The 21,351-nt window shown below is 44.3% G+C and overlaps 1 protein-coding gene across 2 annotated transcripts in view; it reads right to left on the reverse strand.

Annotated features, from left to right (window-relative positions):
* The window catches only part of PCNX2 (pecanex 2), a 301,846-nt gene that overhangs the window by 68,271 nt on the left and 212,224 nt on the right, over positions 1–21,351 (reverse strand). For both annotated transcript variants that reach the window (XM_030334389.1, XM_032595131.1), the window contains one exon: positions 18,913–19,042. In XM_030334389.1, coding sequence (XP_030190249.1) covers positions 18,913–19,042 — 130 coding nt within the window. The remainder of the gene's footprint in view (positions 1–18,912; positions 19,043–21,351) is intronic.

Raw genomic sequence — 21,351 nt, forward strand, 5'->3', positions numbered from 1 at the left:
AACAAACAGAAATTACACAGCAAACAGAAACCAAAAAATTGAATGGCAAATTAAGTTATAACTACATTAAACGTAAATGACCTAAATACAGCAAGACAGAGACTGGCAAAGGAGATTTAAAAACACTACCCAGCTATATGCTGTCCACAAGAAACATACTTTAAATATAGTGACATAGGTCAGTTAAAAGTAAGAGAATGGAAAAAGATATTTTGCAAACATTAATCAAAGGAAAGCAGAAATGGTTATGTTAATATCAGATAAAGTATAAAGTAGACTCAATACCAAGGAAATTTACCAGAGACAAAATGATAAAAACATTTATCCCACAAAGAAAATACATTAATCCTAAATATGCATTCAGCGAATAATGGAGTTGCCAAAGACTGATGGAAGAGAAGACAAATCCGCAATTCGAGTTGGAAACTTCCACACCCATCTCTTAAAATTTGATAGAAAAACTAGACATAAAATAAGCAAGCATATAGAACTCAATAATACTGTGAGCCAACAGTATCTGACCAACATTTATTGCACACTCAACCCAATAACAATAGAATACATATTCTTTTCAAGTGCCCAGTGAGCACATACCAAGACAGAACATAATCTGGGACATAAGCCTATCTCAACAAATTTTTTAAAACTGAAATTATACCAAGTGTATTTTCCAACTGTTATTTTGAGTTCCAAATTACTCAAGCTAGAAATCAATAACTGAAAGGTAACAAGAAAATATTCAGACACTTGGAAACTAAACAACACAATTCCAAATAATCTGTGTCAATGGTAAAGTTTTAATGGAAATGAAAACAAATTAAATTGAAAGAAAATGAAAACATAACATATCAAAATTGGTGGGAAATAGCTAAACAGTAGTGAAAGGGACATTTATATCACTAAATATATACATAACAAAAGAAGAAAAGTTCAAATTAATAATCTAATTTCTACCTCAAGAATCTAGAAGAAATGGGGTGCCTGGGTGGCTCAGTCGGTTAAGTGTCTGACTCTTGATTTGGCTGAGGTCATGATCTCACAGTTTGTGGGATTGAGCCCTGCATCAGGTTCCATACTGACAGCATGGAGCCTGCTTGGGATTCTCTCTCTCTCTCTCTCTCTCTCTCTCTCTCTCTCTCTCTCTCTCTCTATCTCCCTTTCTCTGCCCCTCCCCTGCTTGCACTCTATCTCCCTCAAAATAAATAAACTTTAAAAAAAGAATCTAGGAAAAGAAGCAAAATAAACCCATAAAAAGCATAAGGAAAAAAAACAGTGATATTGAAAACAAATAATTGAGAAAAACAAAGAATAAAGAGCTGGTTCTTTGAAAATATCAATTACATTAACAAATCTCTAGGAAGCTTGACCACAACCCTCAAAAAGAGAGAGAGAGAGAGAAAAAACACAAGTTACTGATATAATATACTGCCAAACCTGCATATATCAAAAGGATAGTGGGAAATATTACAAACAACTTTATATGCACAAATTTTATAACTTAGTTCCTCAGGAAATACTAATTGCTTCAACTCACCCATTAGGAAATAGATAATTTGAATAGCTCTCTAACTATTAAGGAAATTTATTTGGTAATCTAAAAACTCCTCAAGAACAAGCACTGATGGTTTTACTGGAGAATTCTAACACAGGTTGAAAAAAGACCTAACATCTGTGTTATATACAATCTCCTCCAGAAATTGCAAGAGGAAGAGATAGTTCTCAATTTACTTTATGAAGCTAGTATTACCCTGATACCAAAGCCTGAAAAAGACAGAATGCAAAAACAATAAAATTACACACCAATTCCAGGAATGTAAGTCAGGTTTACAATATGAGAATCAGTCAATGTAAACCATCATACTCACAGGCTAAAGACGGAAAATCACAATTGATGCAGAAGAAACAGTTGACAAAACCCAATACCAATTCATGATTAAGGGAAAACAAACTCAGGAAAATAGGAATAGACAGGAACTTCTTCACTTGATAAAGACCATCTACTAAAGAGCTACAGCTAACATTGTACTCAACGGTGAAAGACTGAATGCTCTCCCCATATGATGGGGAACAATGCAAGGATTTCCACTGTAATAACTCTTATTCAATAGAGTGCTGGAAGCTCTAGCCACTGCACTGAGACAAGAAAAGCAAATAAAAGGCATACAGTTGGGAAAGAAAGAAATTAAACATTACATATTTGCTGATGACATGATTATGGACACAGATATTTCCAAAGAATCTACAAAAATAACACAAACAAAACAAAAACCTAGACCTAGTAAGTGAGCTCAGTTGGGTTTCAGGGTAGAAGATAAAGATACAAAAATGAAATTTACCGGGCAGCTGGGTGGCTCAGTCAGTTAAGCGTCTGACTCTTGGTTTCGGCTCAGGTCATGATCTCGTGGTTTTGTGAAAATTTGAGTCCCGTGTTGGGCTCTGCACTGGCAGTGTGGAGCCTGCTTGGGATTCTCTCTCTCTCTCTCTCTCTCTCTCTCTCTCTCTGCCCTTCCCCCACTTGCACTGTCTCTGTCTCTCTCAAAATAAATAAACTTAAAAAAAAAAAGAAATTTATTTCTATGTACAAACGATAGATACCAAATTTTAAAAAATACATTTATAACCATTCAAAAGAAGAGGAAATACATAGGTTTTGTTAAATATAATAATACATATACAGGGCTTGTACGCTAATGAAAGTAATAAAACGAGCTCTAACAATTCCACAGGAATTTTAGGATAAACTGCCTTTTTACACAAAAAAGGGCAGTTGTAATTTTGACAGGAATTAATTGAATCTGTAGGCCAATTTCAGGTTTACTGCCTTCTTGAGTCTTCAAATTGATGAACATGGGATGTCTTTCCATTTATTTGTCTTCTTTAATTTCTTTCAGCGATGTTTCTGGTTTTCAAGTGTTCATGTTTTCCACTCCCACTTTAGTTTTCCACTAAATTGACTCCTAAATATTTTGTTCCTGGTACACTAATGTAAATTGAATTGTTTTCTTAATTTTACTTTCAGATTTCTCATTGCTAGTGTATAGAAAAACAACTGATTTTTGTATGTTTAACTTGTTTCTTCCAGATTTGCTAAATTCAGCCATTAGCTCTAATAGTTTTTGTGTGTGTATATAATTCTTTAGGATTTCCAGTACATAAGATCATGTCCTCTGTGAATAGAACTAATTTTACTTCTTTCCAATTTGGGTGCTTTTTTTTTTGTTTTGTTTTGTTTTGCCTAATTGCTCTGTCTAGAACTTCCAGTCCAATGTTGAATAGAAATTGTGAGGGGGAGGGGCGCCTGGGTGGCGCAGTCGGTTAAGCGTCCGACTTCAGCCAGGTCACGATCTCGCGGTCCGTGAGTTCGAGCCCCGCGTCGGGCTCTGGGCTGATGGCTCAGAGCCTGGAGCCTGTTTCCGATTCTGTGTCTCCCTCTCTCTCTGCCCCTCCCCCGTTCATGCTCTGTCTCTCTCTGTCCCAAAAATAAATAAACGTTGAAAAAAAAAATTAAAAAAAAAAAAAAAAAGAAATTGTGAGGGGGACATTCTTGCCTCGTTCTTTATCTTAGTGAGGAAGATTTTAGTATTTCATAAAGTACAATGTTAATGTGATTTGTTTCATTAATACCCTTTATCAGACCTTCCCTTTTAAACCTAATTGTTGAGTGTTTTTATCATAAAAATGATGTTGTATTTTGTCAAGTAATTTTTCTGCATCAATTGAGATGCAGTTTTTTCTTCATTCTACTGATAAAGTATATTTCATTGATTTTTATATATTGAACCACTCTTGCATTCCTGAGATAAATCTCACTCATGGTATAAAATCCTTTTAATGGGCTGCAGAATGTGGTTTGTTAGTACTCTTTGAGGATTTTGCATCTCTATTCATAAGGGCTATTAATCTAAGGTTTTCTCTTCTTGTGATGACTTTGTTTGGCTTTGGTGTCGGAGTAATATTGGCTCCTTAGAATGATTTAGAAACCATTCCTTCCCCCACTATATTTTGGGAGATTTGAGAAGGACTGATGTTAATTCTTCTAAAAACATTTTATGGAATTAACCATTGAACCCAACTGGTTCTAGGCTTCTCTTTGGTAGGAGTATTTTTGTTTTGTCTCTTTGTTTTTACTAATCCATTCTCCTTAGAGATCTATTCAGATGTTCTATTTTTTTTTTCAGTCAATTTTGGTAGTTTGTGTGTTTCTACAAATTCCCGCAGTTCATCTAGGTGAATCTGTTTGTGTACAATGTTTTATAGAACACTCTTTAACCTTTTCATTTATGTAAGGTTCGTAGTAGTGCCATTACTTTGATTTGTGACTATGGTAATTTGTCTTCTGCCTTTTTTTTCTTGGTCATTCCAGGTAAAGGTTTATTTAACTTTGTGGATCTTTACAAAGAACCAATTTTGGGTGTCATCTATTCTCTCTATTGTTTTTCTAGTCTCCATTTCATTTGTTTCCACATTATTTCCTGCTGTCTGCTTGCTCTGGGTCTAGTTTGCTTTTCTTTTTCTAGTTGCTTAAGGTGGAAGATTAGCATCTTGATTTGAGATTTTTCTTATTTTTTTTAATGTAAGCATTTACAGGTATGAATTTCCCTCTGAGTACTGCTTTTGCTACACCCCATAAATTTTTGATGTGTTATGTTTTCTTTTTCATCCATCACAAAATATATTTTATGTTTCTCTTGTGATTTCTTCTTTGACCCATTGGTTGTTTAAGAGTGTTTTATTTGATACATATTTGGCGATTTTCCAGGTTTCCTCTTGCTGTTGATTTAGAGTTTTCATTCCATTGTGGTTGGAGAACATATACTGTAGAATTTCATTCCTTTTACATTTACTGAGATTTGTTTTATGGCCTGGCATATGGTCTTTCCTGAAGAACAGTCCATGTGCACTCGATAAGAACAGCTTTTTCAAAACTTTTGCTTACGAAATACTCTGTTAAGAGGATAAAAAGCCACAATGCAGGGAGAAAATATTTTCAAACCACATACCTAACAAAGTAATAGTATCCAGAAAATATAAAGAACTCTCACAACCCCAAAATTAAAAAAAAAATCCAGTTAGAAAATGTGAACAAGACATGAACAAACATTTCCCTGATGAAGTTATACCAATGGAAAATAAGCTCAGGAAAAGACGTTCAACACCATTAAGTCATTAGGGAAATGTACATTAAAACCAGTATGAGATATCACTATATGATATCAGCCATCAGGATGGCTAAAATAAAAAATAGTGAAGATACCTGCCAAAGCTACAGAAAACTGGATCTCTCATACATTGCCGGTCGGGATGTAAAATGGTATAGCTCCTCTGAAAAAACATTTTGGCAGTTTCCTAAAAAACTACCATATGACCCAGCAATTGGATTCCTGGGCAATTATCCCAGAGAAATGAAGACTTATGTTCACACACAAAAACCTGCAGACGAATGTCCATAGCAGCTTTGTTCATAATGGCACCAAACCGAAAACAACACAGACGTCCTTCGATGAGTGAGTTGTTAGAGACTGTGGCATATCCATACACTCGGCATTCAAAAGGGGCAAACTACGGACACATACAATGACCTGAATGAATCTCCACTGGATTATGGTGAGTGAAAACAGCTGATCCCACAAGGCCAAATACCATATGATTCCAGTCATAGAACATTCTTGAAACGACAAAATTATGGAGCTGGAGGATGGATTAGTAGTTGACAGGAATTAAGAAGGGGTAGGGGTGCTTATAAAAGAGTGTGTACTTATAAAAGAAAGGCCAACAGGAGAAATCTCTGTGGCGGCGGAAAAGCTCGATATCTTGACTGTATCAACATCGATAACCTGGTTTGTGATAGTTTTGCAAGATGTTAGCATCTGCACACTGGGTAAAGGATATATAGGAGATCCCTCTGTGTTACTTCTCTCAACTGTACATGAATCTGTAACTAGCTAAAAAAACAAAAACAGAAAAAACGTCTAAATAAAAAAATCTCCATAGATGACAGCAGGCCTGAATTTCGTTACTATAATCACGCATTCAGGTGAAATTGTATTTCTGATCTTAACTCGCTTACATTTCCAATTAGGACTGCTTCTCCCATTTCAGCCAGAAGAATCCAAGATTATCCAGCATTTCAAATACAGGATATGAAGTCCAACTGTTCACTCACTGGAAGGTCATAAATATTTAGGGGGTGAAAAGTGTTTCTTCTCATTCTGCAAATGCAACTAATAAAAACAGCAATGAAAAAAAATTCAGGTTGCATGCAGTTGGGCAAAGAGTCAGCCAAAGGGAGGCTTGAATAAATTGAGATGCAGAGGATTATAACTGACTCATAAGGATTAAATTAGCAAGAAGGTGCTGGTTTTTCCCCAAGTTTAACATGCTCGATTTAAGATTTGGACTTCTTTTGTATCCTTCTAGTAGCGAGAGGCCCAACGTCATCCATGGGACAGCGTTTTAGAGTGGTGGGTGAAATTTCTCCTGGGATGAAGACCCGTGTACTTTTTTTCCATTGGTGACCAGTGGTATGCACAGATCTGGGATTAAGACAAGCTCCCCACACAGCAAAAAAGACACCGTAATCCTCAGCAAGAGTCGACAGCTCAGGGACACACACAGCCCCGATGAATTAACTCAGGTCCCCTGTTTACATGGCCACTTGCCTCAGGAGCAGCAGCATCTTGGGAAGACACATTCTCTGGATGGGAAGCCACTGACACACGGTGCCGTTTTGTCACCAAGGGAGGCGGCGCTTAGTAAAAGCACACCAGCACGTTTCCCGCTGGGATGGACCTCACCTTTCCTTTGTGGTTTTATTCACTTCCGGACCATGACACTGTGCGTGGCTCACAACTCCATCTTAAAAACGCGAGAATTGGGGCGCCTGGGTGGCGCAGTCGGTTAAGCGTCCGACTTCAGCCGGGTCACGATCTCGCGGTCCGTGAGTTCGAGCCCCGCGTCGGGCTCGGGGCTGATGGTTCGGAGCCTGGAGCCTGTTTCTGATTCTGTGTCTCCCTCTCTCTGCCCCTCCCCCATTCATGCTCTGTCTCTCTCTGTCCCAAAAATAAATAAACGTTGAAAAAAAAAAAAAAATTAAAAAAAAAAAAAAACGCGAGAATAAAACTGCAATTTGAAGTCAACGAGCCTGATTTCTGTTTCCTACTTGGGTTAAGACTGATTAAACTATTTGAGGGGCGTAAAGGAGAGAATCGCTTAATTCTTCTGATCCCCCATTTTCTCAAGGCGTAAGATGGCAACTAAACATTGCACAGGACTCTGGGTAGAACACTGAAATACAGAGCTGCATCTCTGCCTGCCAACCTCCGCAGAACTAAACAAAGAATCGCTTTTACCTTGTAACAGGCCAGTTACCCAAGGGAACAATGAGTGACGATGGGTAAATAGAAAATGGTTCTGATATCACTGCATCAAGACATTTGGGTATAGATTTTTCTGTCATGGAGAAAAAAGGAATGGTAAAGTTTACCCTGAAAATGTTTTCCAAATTGATTTTTCAAATACTAAAGTAGATTGTGTAGAATTCTGGCTCAAGGAGCACAGGAACAATAGGCAACAGATCATCAGCTCATTCAACTCTCCCAGCTGTCCCGCCTTGGCCCCAGCCTTTCCCCAAATTATTTTTATTATTATTTATTCAAGCATAGTTGACATACGTTATATTAGCTTCAGGTGTACCATGCAGTGATCCGACAATGCTATACGTTGTACAATGCTCCCCACAATGAGGTATGGTCACTCTATGACATTATTACAATATTATTGACTGTATTCCCTACGCTGCACTTTATATCCTTGCAACCTATTTATTTTATAACTGGAAATTCGTACCTTTTAATCTCCTTCACCTATTTCACCCATTGCCCCCACTCCGCCTCTTCTCTGGCGACCACCAGTTTGTTCTCTGTATTTACGAGACAATTTTTTTTTTTTTTTGCTTGTTCCTCTCTTTTGTTTCTTAGAGTCCACATATAAGAGAACTCACATGATATTTGTCTTTCCCTGTCTGACTTATCTCACTTAGCATAATACCCTCTGGGTCCATCCATGTTGTTGTAAATGGCAAGACATCATTCTTTTTTATGGTCAAGTAATATTCCATTGTACTTATGTACACACACACACACACACACAGGCCACATCTTCTTTATCCATTCATCTACCAATGGACACTTGGGTTGCTTTCATATCTTAGTTATTGTAAATGTCGCCATAAACCTAGGGGTGCACAAGTCTTTTCAAACCAAAACAAGTTCTTTGACAATGCTAAGAAAACCTCCTCCCTCGTGGCTGTTCTTTACCCATGCTAACTTCACACAGAAAAAGTCATTCTGGACTGCTCTTCAAAACTGCTTTTTAAAAACTTCATTTCCTACCCAATTTTCTTTAAAACCCATTAAGAACTTCCTCTCCTTCCTTCCCCCAAACTTCAAGGTATCGTCTCTCCAAAGCCTTCCCCGGCACTAGGAAAATAAGGTCCAACTATACGATTTCTAAAACAAATACTTCCTTTCATGTAATATAGGAAGGTATCATGAATGGAAAAGGAATATAATACATTAAAATACCCTTATTTTTTTTATCAGATAATAGATTTTTTTTTTCTTATTCTCATGTATGTGATTATTTTTCCATTACTGGCCATTTTTCAAAATCTTGAAGGGAAGCATCAATCTCCTGAACTGTTTACAGAGAGAAGTAAACACAGCAATCCAGCCATGAGAAAGTACTATAAACCCTACGAGTGGGGATGACGGTGGAATGTTCCCAAAGTGACAGGAATAAAAGAATATAGCTTCTATGTCCACGTTGTGTACTAAGTTCATTAATCAGTTGGAACCCTGTGTATCAAGAAGCAGCAGCCATATGCGAAGCCTGGGCCAGGTCTCTCGGCTCTCAGTAAAGCAGGATTAAAGTCAGTCCTGGAAATATGCTCAGAGTAATAAGATTAAAGGCGCCCCACCGGATCACTAGAATGCCAATGAATGAGTTTTCACCTAGAGCCTCAAATGCACACATTCTCCGGGACCCAAACCGGCCTGCCCGCAGCTGACTCCATCAGTCACGGCAGGAATGAGAACACACTGGCCACGGCCAATGACGTCCACTTTGAGCACTGGCCGATCACAGGACAGACCTTCCAACGTGCTCAGGGCTCTTGGCGTTGGAGGGTGGGCCTGCTCTGTGCAGATGCCTTGGATATATGCACTATAAATCTCCTGCACTACGTATATTTGATCCAAGGTGGTAAAAGAGTTTGCAATTTAACGTGGATTTAAGAGCTGGATATTTCCTGCCTTCCTTTGTTTGGAAGAAATCAGTCCAGTCTCCAGCACCTCCCTAAGAGCTGAGACAGGACCCCCCTGCCCTCACTTGCTGCGGTGCAGAGAAAAGGGCTCTGCCCTCATGCTGTAATAGACTTACACCCCCCTGCAACCATCCATCAACCTGACTCAGTCACAAAGCCTCGCTCCTGGGTGACCTTGAAGTGTAGAGTCAGCAGCCCCAGACGGCCGGGAAGCAGGTGGGCATGTTGGACGCCTTCCTGCAGGCACATGGTCAACTTCACTACCCTGCACTCCTCTGCACTTCTCAAATTCTTTAACTGCTCAGCAAAATGTAACAGGACCCGGAGTAAAATTACGCACCACGGCATAATGAATAATAAGTTCGAACCAGGGCTATTTGAGAAATTCGCCGCCCTGGAGTTCCTCAAAAGCGTCATCCTTCTGGAATATATTTGCATAATAGCTCATCACCACACCTGAAGTGTCAACCCTTACCCCTGGGTATGTGTGTGAGAGCTTTCTCATCTGTCAGCAAAACAGCGGGATGGGGCCAAGTTCATCATTTAGTTTCTCAGACATAACAGCACTCAGACACAGACCAGAAATTCCAGTGGAGAAAATCTGAGGCAGAGAAGGGACGTGGGAGACCTGGCCTAAAACACGGGGCATGTCAGCCACGAAGCCAGAGAAAGCCGAGACTCCTGGTCTGCCGCCCCATCCTGGAGGCACAATAAGGGATGCCTGGTACCTTCTCTGGTTTCTAGGCTAGTTAGAACCACAGAATTATGGCCATAAAGGCCTCACCTTCATGCTGTCACACAGCCCCAAAATAAAAGGTAGAGGGGAAGGATTCCTTTGATAAAAGCCATCCCTTGCTTTTATGAGGAGACTTTTGATTTCCAGTGACAGAAAACCTAACTGGAAATGGCTTAAGCAAAATATGGAATTCACTGGCTCACATCACTGAACACTCGATCGGGCCCAGCTGGACTCAGGGGCTAGGGTTGTCACCGGGAACATTCTCGGAGTCCCTCGGCCCCGCATTCTTCTTGCGTTTGCTGAATTCTCAGGCCCGTCTCGCTTTGTGGGGACGAGAAGGCTGCCAGCGGCATGAGGCTTATGTCCCACACCACCAAGGCTGGGGGGAGAGAGGGGTCAGCCTTCCCTGCATGTGTCCCTGCCCTGGAGCCCCAGAACTGAGGCCAGGCAGAAACAACAGATCTCTAGGACTCTGGGTGTCACGCCTTACCTTTCTACCGCCTGGGCCCTTTGGCCACAGTCTCCTTGCTTATCTGTTTCTTACCTGAGGCCTAAAGTCCAGAGAAACGTCATATGCAGAGCTGAGTTTTACCAGAGGGAAACGAAATCTGAGGCAGGCACTGCCTCTTGTGGGTTCTCAGTTCCCAGCCAATTGCCTGAGTTCTACTGACACTAAACTCTTGAACTCCTTTTGCCTTCTCAGTCTGCCTTGACCCCTTCATTTCATCCATCCATAATTAAGAATGGCTCTTGCTGGTGTCTCCTTGCTTCTATTCCTTTTGGAAAGCTTGGGACTTGGCCCATATTCTTATCCTGGCTGTATCTGTAAGTCCCGGCACCCACAGTCTCTGTGGTGGCTGAGCCGTGTTAATCCCTAAGCACATCTCTTTTATCCATCCATCTCCAAGTGACCCCTAAGCGTTTTTAAACTACTAAAAATTCTCACATTTCTATATGCACCCCGACAACCTTGTGTCGTCCCTTCTGTGGAGAAAGATCCCCAAAGACCTACCACTAGCTCCGAGGAAAAGTGAGGGCACTTTTTGATCCTTTCACAGCAAACTGCATCTGAATTAATTAGTCTGACTCCCTTTCTGGGCCTGAGGTTTCATTCAGGACTGCAGGTGGTCGCTCATGGCCCACAAAGGTCATCGAAGCCCCATTTCTGCTCTGACCCCAATGCACCCACCGCCCCGCCCCCACCAACATTGTTGGTGATCACAGATTTCTCAGTCTGAGAGGGACCCCCATGCCTCCCTGGTCGGGCTCTGGAGCTGCCGAGAGCCAGCCAGGTGACAGCACACGGCCAGGGCCGTGAAGGAGGCGGCCCTGCTGAGAAACGCCATGCTGTGGCTCCAGGACCGAAAGAAGCCATTTCTGGAGCAGGACACGCACAGTAAAGCGGCCTCGGTGCCTGGACTACCACTGCCCTTCCTTCCTCCTCCACAGAACATGGCTCTTGTGACAGCACCTCTCTCCCGTCGCCAGCAAACGTTTTAACTGGCATTCACTAATTTTTTTTTTTTTTTTTTTTCACGTGGGAGGCATTTGAGAGGCTTTGGAACATCACGGAAAGTGCTCAGGGCCTGGCACGCGACCAGGACTGGTTTAGTGTCTTGGCTCAGCCACTGACTTGCTCTGTGACCTGGGGCAAGTTCTTTAACTCTCTGGGTCTCTTTTCTCTGGTCTGTGAAACGAGGAAAATGAAATTCTCCTTCCAGAACGGGTAGGCAGGGGCTAGAACGAATGCATTCGGGAAGGTGAGCAGGTGTTCGGTAACTACAAAAATGAGGAATACCACTGTTACCCCCCAGTACCACCCTACTGTACTATCTCTATCGTTACCATTCATCATACTATACTCGAGCCCAACACATGCCTAGGTATGGCTATGAGAGTTCTAGTAGCCCTAAGACATCTGATAACGGAGCGTCAAGACTTTTATCTCAATTTGTCCGGGCACTTTGTAAACATACCCACATAAACCGTGGAACAGCTTAATTGCAAGCTGAGAGATGTAACTCCCTCCCCTGCAGACCTGCAACTTTTAATTATAGTGCTGCCTTTTGCCATTAACCCCATAAGCCAAATAAGCTTTCTGCTTAGCATCTGAGAAAAAGATTGCCGTTGGAGAAGCTCCGTGCTTTGCCCAAGGATCTCACAAACCATGCTTAAAATACCCCGGTGGGCAGGGAACATCCGGAAAAAGACTCTCCATTGTGGGAAGGTAAACAATAAAGGGTGATGTCGGGAACTTCTTTTTCGGACTGCCTTACCCAAGTCAGGCACGCGCGGCTCTGTCCTGCTCATCGTCATTAAGAAATCATGACTGAAGACACACATGGAGGCGGGTCTGCGGAGAGCACAGGCGAAGGGGCTGGGGAGATGCTGGGCGGCATGACTGAAATGGACCTTTACGGACTAGAATGTTAAAGCCAATGGGTCAAGAGCTGGTAGGGGAAATGCAAACTTCTGATTTTCATTAAAATGCACACATGCGATCGGCATGATGAAGGCCTGGCTCGGCAATACTTTAGTAAAGTCATTGACAGGCTTTTGGGCGCCTGGGTGGCTCAGTCAGTTAAGCGTCCGACTCTTGATTTCCGTCTCTGGTCATGATCTCGTAGTTTGTGAGTTCAAGCCCGGTGTCAGGCTCTGTGCTGACAGCACGGAGCCTGCTTGAGATTCTCTCTCTCCCTCTCTCTGCCCCTCCCCAACTCAAGTTCTCTCTCTCTCCCTCTCTTTCTCTCTCTCTCAAAAATAAACATTAAAAATTTTTGAGAGGTTTTATTTTTATGAGATCATGACCTGAGCCAAAACCAAGAGTCAGACACAACCGAATGAGCCACCCAGGCGCCCCGACATTGAGAGGTCTCAAATTTGAGAAGGCGTAACTGAGAACCGAACATCTGGCTCGCAGGAAGTGACATCTACTGAGGGCCGAGGAGAGGACATCTGGAACGGCCTAGAAGGGAGGGTTGGAGACAACCCAGGAAACATCTGGATGAGGGAGGCCAGGATGCCCGAGGTACAGACCATTTCAAAAAAAAATAGAGCTGTTCAGCTCGATAAAGAGGGCGGTGCAGGGAGAGAACCGTCTTCAAGGTGGTGAAGGACGGGACATGCGGGAGGCAGGAGAATGCCGACGGCTCCAGCAGCAGCAGGTGCACCCGGGTGATCGCGGTGTCCAGGTGAGGACAGGAGGAACAGACGCAGCACAGTGAGGAGCCCACAGCTGCGGCCGACAAAGCTCACAAGGGCTGCCTACAAAGGCACAAGGGGTTCTCCTCCCAGAGCGGAAGAGGCTGGAGGACTCCCTTCTGTGGGTAGCACAGAGGTGACTGTGTAATTCGAAGGGTCCATGCCAGCCTCACTTGTATTACAGACTCACGAAGGGCCTGGGACATAACACAGTAAGATGCCCGGGAGCCCACGGAGACCAGCTCAAATATCTGGGTCATACAGACTGTCATTTGATAAACCACAAAATGGGGATGCTTTAGAGATGCTGTTTATCCACTAAGGCAGCTATGTTGCTCAAAGAACAGAACCAGGCTCTGACACGGCTAAGGCATCAAAATAAACACAGCATTAAGGGTGAAGACTCGTATTTAAGGGGCATCTCACAGCACGTTGTGGATTTGATGTTACATGGTCTAGACCTGTGTCCTTACACTGGTTGGTCTAATTGTGTTGTGCCATTTCAGAAAGGATTTCCCATAGGTTGCAAGGACATAAAGAATACGTCTAGACATGACTGAATTAAAAGGTGAATGAGAGAAGACGGAAATACAGGGAAGGACAACAAAATGAGGACAGGATTAAGGATAAAACTGCTGTACACAGAAATAACCTATCCATTTACCACAGTGAACCATGTCTCATTTGGTATATATGACTTCTGGGAGGCACAGAGAGACAGTCAACCCATTTTACAGATGAGTTAACTGAGGCTCACAGACCAAATAATTTCCCAGAGTCAAACACCTAACCAAACATATGGGCTGGGGTTTTAATGGAAGTCTGACTACAAAGCTCACACTTTCAGATGTATTAACACCGTCTTAGGAAGGGCTGAGAATTAAGTAATGCTGATCATCTTGCTAACGAGGGTGGGACCAAGGGCACAGAATACAGAGTTGATGTTTTTGCGGACCAATCACATGGTGACTACTATTAGTTAAAGCCTAGCATGGTGCCCTCACATAGATGCTTAATGCTTATTTGTTGAGAAGGATAATGCCCAGAATGATTTAATATTTTAAAATCAATCTGGAGAATATGATATGGGGCGCCTGGGTGGCTCAGTCAGTTAAGCATCCAACTTTGGCTCTGGTCATGATCTCGCAGTTCGTGAGTTCCAGCCCCATGTCGGGCTCTTTGCTGACAGCTCAGAGCCTGGAGCCTGCTTTGGATTCTCTGTCTCCCTCTCTCTGCCCCCTCTCCCCCACTTGTGCTCTCTCTCTCAAAAATAAATAAATAAGACATTAAAAAAAATAAAACCAATCTGGAGAATATGATAGAAATGTAACAACCGTGAAAGCCATACTTGCCTTTCAGGTAGCTATTATATGTGTCTCCTCGTGGCTATGGCATTTTACATTTTATACAAGACTTTTGATATATCCAAACAAAATCATTGTTAATGCAACCTTTCATTCTTTGGGACTGAAAACAGTCAACTCCTTTAGGTCCAAGACATTTGCTGAGATAAGCAAAAACATGAGTCAATACTTTCTAGCCTAAACATTTGTTTCACATTAATGACAAAGATTGGTTATTTAGGGATTGTTTATATATAAAGAGAAGGGTGATCTATCATAATATCAGAATGTGTTTCTAAAGCTTTTAAAATACTCTGACATAGGGGATTTATACACACAAGGCACTATTATAGTGCATTTATTGTCATTGCCTGTAATTCAAGTGGAGACACCAGGCAGAGCTCATCAAGACAGATTTTAAAGCCCTTATTAGTCAAGGGAACATCAGTTTAACAGAGAACTTTCTAACAACGGCAGATAAAAAAACCCAGGTTAAGATTTCCTTTCTCTCTCACACAATAGCGTGGGACTCAATTCATTTAAGAAATAGAGAACACCTACTACGTGCATGGCTCCGTAGGGGCACAAAGATGAAAAACGAACAAGTCCAGACTTGGAGACAAATACAGCCTCTGTCAATCCTGGGTAGAATTCGCTGATGGCCACAGAGCAAATGCATCTTGCACAGACGGCTGCTACGATACCTCTCATCCTAAAGGCCATCCTGAACCTTACTGCATACTCATCAAGAGCTGGAACATGATACCCCTCTGTGAATCTGGGTGCTTGTGGATGGGAAGTGGAGAAGTAGGGGGAGGGGAGGACAGTCCGCGAAGGACGCAGCCCGCGGCAAGGCGAGCGATGAAGAGTCCACGATATGTGAGGTATGACAGAACGTGTTGGGAAATAAACTCGAAACTGAGATTCAGACTCGGGGAGGGTCTGTATCTGTGCCGTCCAGTGCGGTAGCCTCTGAAATTTAAATTAATTGAAATTAAACAGAAGTAAAAATTCAGTTCCTCAGCCACGTTAGCCCCGTCTCCAAGGCTCATTGGCCGCGCGTGGCCGCCAGGGCTGACGTATGGGCCCGTGCAGGTGCACGGCTTCTTGCCGGACCTGACTGGTCCACCTGGCACCTGAGAGCCACCACAGGCTTTTGAGACAGCACGGAACCTGGTGCGATGGTTGCAGAATCCCCTAGAGAGCTGGGGAGGCAGGAGGCAGGAGGGCAGAGGGCACATTTGTCATGTGCCCCCAGGGAGGAGCGTGTCAGGGAACGGGAAGCCTGTGGATTTCAGGACAGCCCAGGCCGGGGAAACCAGACTGGCCCTAGTTACCAGGTGGCTGGTGATAGACTTACCGGTTCCTTAGGGTATTAGAATGGTTTCATTGCAGTGCTGGGCTCACTGCAGACTGGCAGAGACCAAAGCCAGCAGGGTGGGGGGCAAGGGAGAGGAAGGCCAGGAGAGGGGACTGTCCTCGCCACACCCCGGGCTGGGGGCAGCGTGCGTGTGTGCGTGCGTGCCCACTGGCAGCATGACCCGCCCAATCTCCAGAGGAGAGTGTCTGTCATCGGCCTTTGAAAGTGAGGGGACATGTGGTGAACAATTCAACATAATCCATGACCCTGTCACCAAGCGCCCCTCTGTACCAGACTGAAAAGAAGGCAAGGAAGCAGCTGTGTAGAAGCTCTCAAACAAGAACACAAGCAGGCATTAGCATTTGAAATGAAAACCTACAGTTTAAGATAGTCAGAATGAGCTTTCCAGAGCGTTTGCAGGGATCCAGATGAGATTTCCTGGCACTTCCTTTCCTGATACCCACCTCTTACTGTCCTGAATTCCATCACTAATCTTCAAAGCAACCGAGCCCGGGACTCTGTAGCCTGATGCTTAACACAGGGGACAAGACTGGATTTTGCATCAGGATCTTTTCCCCCCAGCGGGTCTGAACATTGTCTCCAACTTGGCTCCTCCCGAGAGACCTAGTAAAGGCTGGATATCCTTAGACATACCTCGCAGACCCTGACGACCCCTCCCCACCCAAAGACCAGGCCGACCAAAGATAGACCCGTCCCCCGTAACAGTGCTAACAGAATGGATCACAGCAGAATCAATTATTTGTGACAGTGAGTAAGGACATGTTAACCCTGCTCCTGAAGCCCCTCCAGTTAAGTAACCTACATAGGCAGACAATTCGAGTATCATGAATCCTGCAGGTGAGAAAACACAAGCCTTGCTCTGCACAGTTGTTAGGACTTTTCCCTGCAATAAAACCACTCCCACAAAGACTCTCCGTTCCCTACCTCGGGAGCTTAAAACCCTTCCCAGCTCAACCAGGATGCTTCTTGCTCACGTCAGATTCCAGGCCGGAAAGACTGGCTCCTAACTGATCTGAGCATAGGAGACAAAAAGGGATCTTTTGTACCGACGATCAGGTTGAAAGTATCTTGCACTCTCCTGCGCGGTTAACGGCACAGACATTGCCAGCCCTCTTGTTTACAGGTGTCTCCACTTTCCAGAAATGTGGTTTCCAGAGCTCTAAAAAGATACGCCGAATTGTTTTCCCCTAAAGAAACTTAAAGTGGGGCACCTGGGTGGCTCAGTCAGTTGAGCGTCCGACTTGGTCTCAGGGCATTGATCTCTCGGTTCACGGGTTTGAGCCCCGCGTCCGGCTCTGTGCTGACAGCTCAGAGCCTGGAACCTGCTTCGAATTCTGTGTCTCCCTCTATCTCTCTCCCCTCCCATGCTCGTGTTCTGTGTCTGTCTCTCTCTCAAAAATAAAGAAACATTAAAAAAATTAAAAAAAAAGAGACAAGCCAGTGATGGCCGTTTTCTTCTACCCTCTGGCTCTGTCAATAGGCACGATCTCCTGAAACACACACGAAAGAGGACTCTTGCTTATGTGCAAAATTTCACACAGGCATTTGTTGTACTGAGAACAGCCCATCTCTCTTAGACTACGAGGAGCCTGCCGGGCACCCAAGGGGTCTCCCTACCTCTCCGTGGCCCCACATGGAGGGCTCGGGTCCGATTAGCTTTCCCCCAGGGTACCCCAAACATGAGCTTGCTGGATGTGCTGTACTCAGTCACAGTAAACACCTGTTAGCGTGGGCCAGGCGGGGACAGGGACGTCCACGCAGAGCCGTCAGAGAGGAATCCCAGCAACACAGGCTCACACGGGACTTGCTTTCCACCGGGCCCTGTTCTAGGTGCTTTATGTGTATTTTCTCCTCACGGCAAGTCTGTGAAGTAGATCCTATCATTTTGCCCCCATTTGACAGAAGAGGAGAGAGGGGCCTGAGGGGGCCAGCGTTAAGTGGTGGAGGTGAGGTGTGTGCCCAGGCGGGCCGGTGCCCCAGGCTGAGTTTTATTCACCAGACCCTACTGCCTGTCCCACAAGGGGGTGCATTTTACGGTCGCGGAAACTGTCTAAGGGGAGAAAGGGAAACCACAGACCTCCTAAGTCACTGGTGTCTTGTCTAAGGTACAAAGAGCACAGTGTAAAATGCCAGAGTCGTGCAAAATGGAGACATACTATGGAGGGTGGATTGGGGTTTGTAGGGATCAGCGGAGGTGCTGCTCTAAGTTAGGGGAAGGCGTTCTGAAACGGAAGTCGGCCTCCTCTGCCCCAGCTGAGGGCAGGGATGGGCTGGCTTGCCACCTTTCTCCTCTGCCACCCGTTCTAGGTTCCTTCCCCCCCCCAACTCCCCCCTGACCCGCCCCCAAATCCTCAGGAGCTCTTGAAAAGCACTCCCCTTCACTTAAGAAATAACTCCGCCGCCCCACTCCATCATTGTTCGCTGGAGGAAATTTATGACCGGCCTGTCCAAAGAGTCAAGAAAAAGTACATAAATCATCTTCTACGAGTTTAACGGCGCTCAGAAAATTGCTGTTCTCCTTAATGTTGAGCTGTGACACGTGCACACTTGCACAGGACGGGCGTATGAAGGATACTCACACGTGCCAGCCAGGGACCACCTCTGCCAGGCAAAGGGGATGACGTCAGCACCCCCAACAACCTTCCCGAGGGGCAACTGCTAAATACCCGGCCGTGAGAACCCATTTTGCCCTCACAACTCGTGGATCCTGGACTAGTGCCCGGCTGCAAATCTGCCGTCGGGCATGTTTGGTCCAGAGCCCGGAAGGCCCCCGTGCTGAGTGATGAACTCAGGGAGCCCCCGGGGGACCCGTGCAGCCCCCAGCCTGCGAAGCGTGAGGCCTGAGCCCTGACAAGGAGGAAGGCCCGGGAGCGGCCCGAAGCACACAGTCTAGCAAAGCAAGTTAGCATCGGCTTCAGGGTCTTACTTGTAGTTTTTCTCCCAGAATCTCACCGGCCTAACGTACGAGGTGATGAAAATGACACTCCCGAGGAATGGACTCAGAGGGGTAGAAAAGATTGAGGTGGCCATCGTCTGGAAGAGAAGCATGGCAGAATCTGAGCGTTCTGAGTTAAGGCAAAAGAAAAAAAAGTTTTTCAGTGTTCTATGTCTAAATATTATTTCAGATTTCGACTCGTTTATACTAAAGCTGTTTTCTCGCCAAGGAAAGGAAGGAGGCCATATACTGGATCTCTCTTATGTACATAGTTGGAGATATAAAACTTTCAATAGTATCCCGCTAGGTCTGATTTCACCAGCATGAAAACCAAATGATTCTCGTAAAACCCCCAGCGGTCTCACTGTGATTTAATATCGAAGGTTTGAAGAGAACGCTTTCTTTTTACCAGGATATCATTAGCTGCACGAAACACACTGTGCTACATTTACTAAGGTATTAAGGGGCTTCGTAAATAATTAAAATTAAATTCCACTTTTTAAAAGAAATAAATAGCGTTGTTAGAGAAGGTAGCATCTCCGTTTCTCCAGGAATCTTTCCCCACTATCCAAAAAAATATACATATCCTTTATGATATAGTGAATACCAATGGCTCAATTCAAGTCACATCTGGTTTGTAGCTAAAACTGTGTGCCCATGAAGTCACAGCATTTTGCACCTAGTATGGGTTTCTCATTTACTGGAGGGACTCAACTTTTACACATCCTGGGTGATCAGAAGTATAATTGTTTAATATGAAAATTAGTACTGCTGTCTTTTTTGGAGTAAGACCAATTCACTGATCCCTAGAAATCTGAGGAAGGTGCCACAAGGGCTGGTCCCTCCCCAGTCTCTCCCCATCATTGGAAGCCTGCTCCCAGCTGCCAATCACATGTCCCTGCGGTGCAGGGCAACAGAGGGGACCCGTGGTGGGGGGTGGCAGAAGCCAGCGTGGTGCCTTACATAGGCACACTGTTCCTTGTCCCTTGTCCCTGTGGCTGGGGGCTTGGAGCATCCCACTACAGGGCTGATCTCCCCACCTGGAAGGGGGTTTTCTCACTGCTACACAAATGAAGGTCTTATTTCTTTAACCTGTGTTCAAAAGGTTCTGGCACAAAGAAAGAAACGCCTCGCACAGACAGAAAGTCGCTATGTCATCGCCAGCCAGAACGTAGAAGTGACCCAGGCATCTAAATGCCTTCATGTGCCATCAGCCATGTGATGGGGGAGCGGGGGCCGTAGGGGACCTTACCACCCACTGACAAGTAAATCCAGAAAAGGATGGCCTCCTTCCCCACGCATTTTCATAGACTTAAGCATCCGAGTTTTGCTTCAGGAAGGAGTGTGTCTTCCTTTTATTTTTTTCAACTCGCTATTTACTTCCAAACATCTCTGGGAGTGAAATGACATATCCCCCATTAATAATCCATTCTGGTGCTGAGTTGTTTTGGTATCCAAAAGGTCTCTATTGTGCTTCAAATTAAATGCAATTCCTTTTATGTTGACCTAGGTTCCCCTGGAGAGCTACTGAACAATGGAGCTACCTCGATAGCCATTAACACCCATCAGCTTCCTCTTCACTGGAGAGCTGAAAATAACTAAACACCTCGGTCACAAAACACACCAAATTAACCATGCCCCTTGTCACAGGAAGAAAAGGGAACTGCATGGCGGAGGTCCTGGTGTAGAGGTCCTGAAAAAATGTGAGAAGGCAAAGTCACGGGGAGATTTCTCTGAGGTAAGGAAGACAGGAGTGCAGAAGGGGTTAAGTTTACACCCTTAGGCGACAGAGGGCATGGGGGGGGGGGCGGTTTTAAGAAAAGCCGGGACAAAGACCAGTGGAGCTGGGGCTGGGTAGAACACTAGCCAGGCTGGCACTGTTCTTTTCGACTCTACGAGTTTCCCCCAAGATTATGTTGTCCATTTTTTTTAAATGCCAGAAACAATTATCCAGAAATGAAGCAAGGAAAGCAGTGTGAGACTGTAAATCAAGTTCACTGTGGTGGGGAAGGAAATAAAGTTGAACAGGCCAGAGGTAGGGCAGCAGTGAATATGTTATTTTATTTAGGGAAGATCAATAAAGAAATACAGCACAGTCGGGGCAAATATGAAAGCCTGTGACCATAGGTGGTAAGGCAATGCCAAGAAACAGTGACTTCGAGAGCAGGCACGTGGAACTTTCTTTGTTTCTTACCAAGGGAGAGGTGGTGATTCCATCAAAAGCTTATATTTGTGGACATTTAATACCTGGGCACCTGGATGGCTCAGTGGGTTAAGCGTCTGACTTCAGCTCAGGTCATGATCTCACGGTTTGTGGGTCCGAACCCCCCACTGACAGTGCAGAGTCTGCTTGGGATTCTCTCTCTCTCTCCCTCTCTCTCTGCCCCTCCCCGACTTGTGCTGTCTCTCTCTTGAAATAAACTTAAAAAA

This window comes from Lynx canadensis, chromosome D2 (genome assembly GCF_007474595.2).
Source record: "Lynx canadensis isolate LIC74 chromosome D2, mLynCan4.pri.v2, whole genome shotgun sequence".
In the NCBI taxonomy this organism is placed as follows: Eukaryota; Metazoa; Chordata; class Mammalia; order Carnivora; family Felidae; genus Lynx; species Lynx canadensis.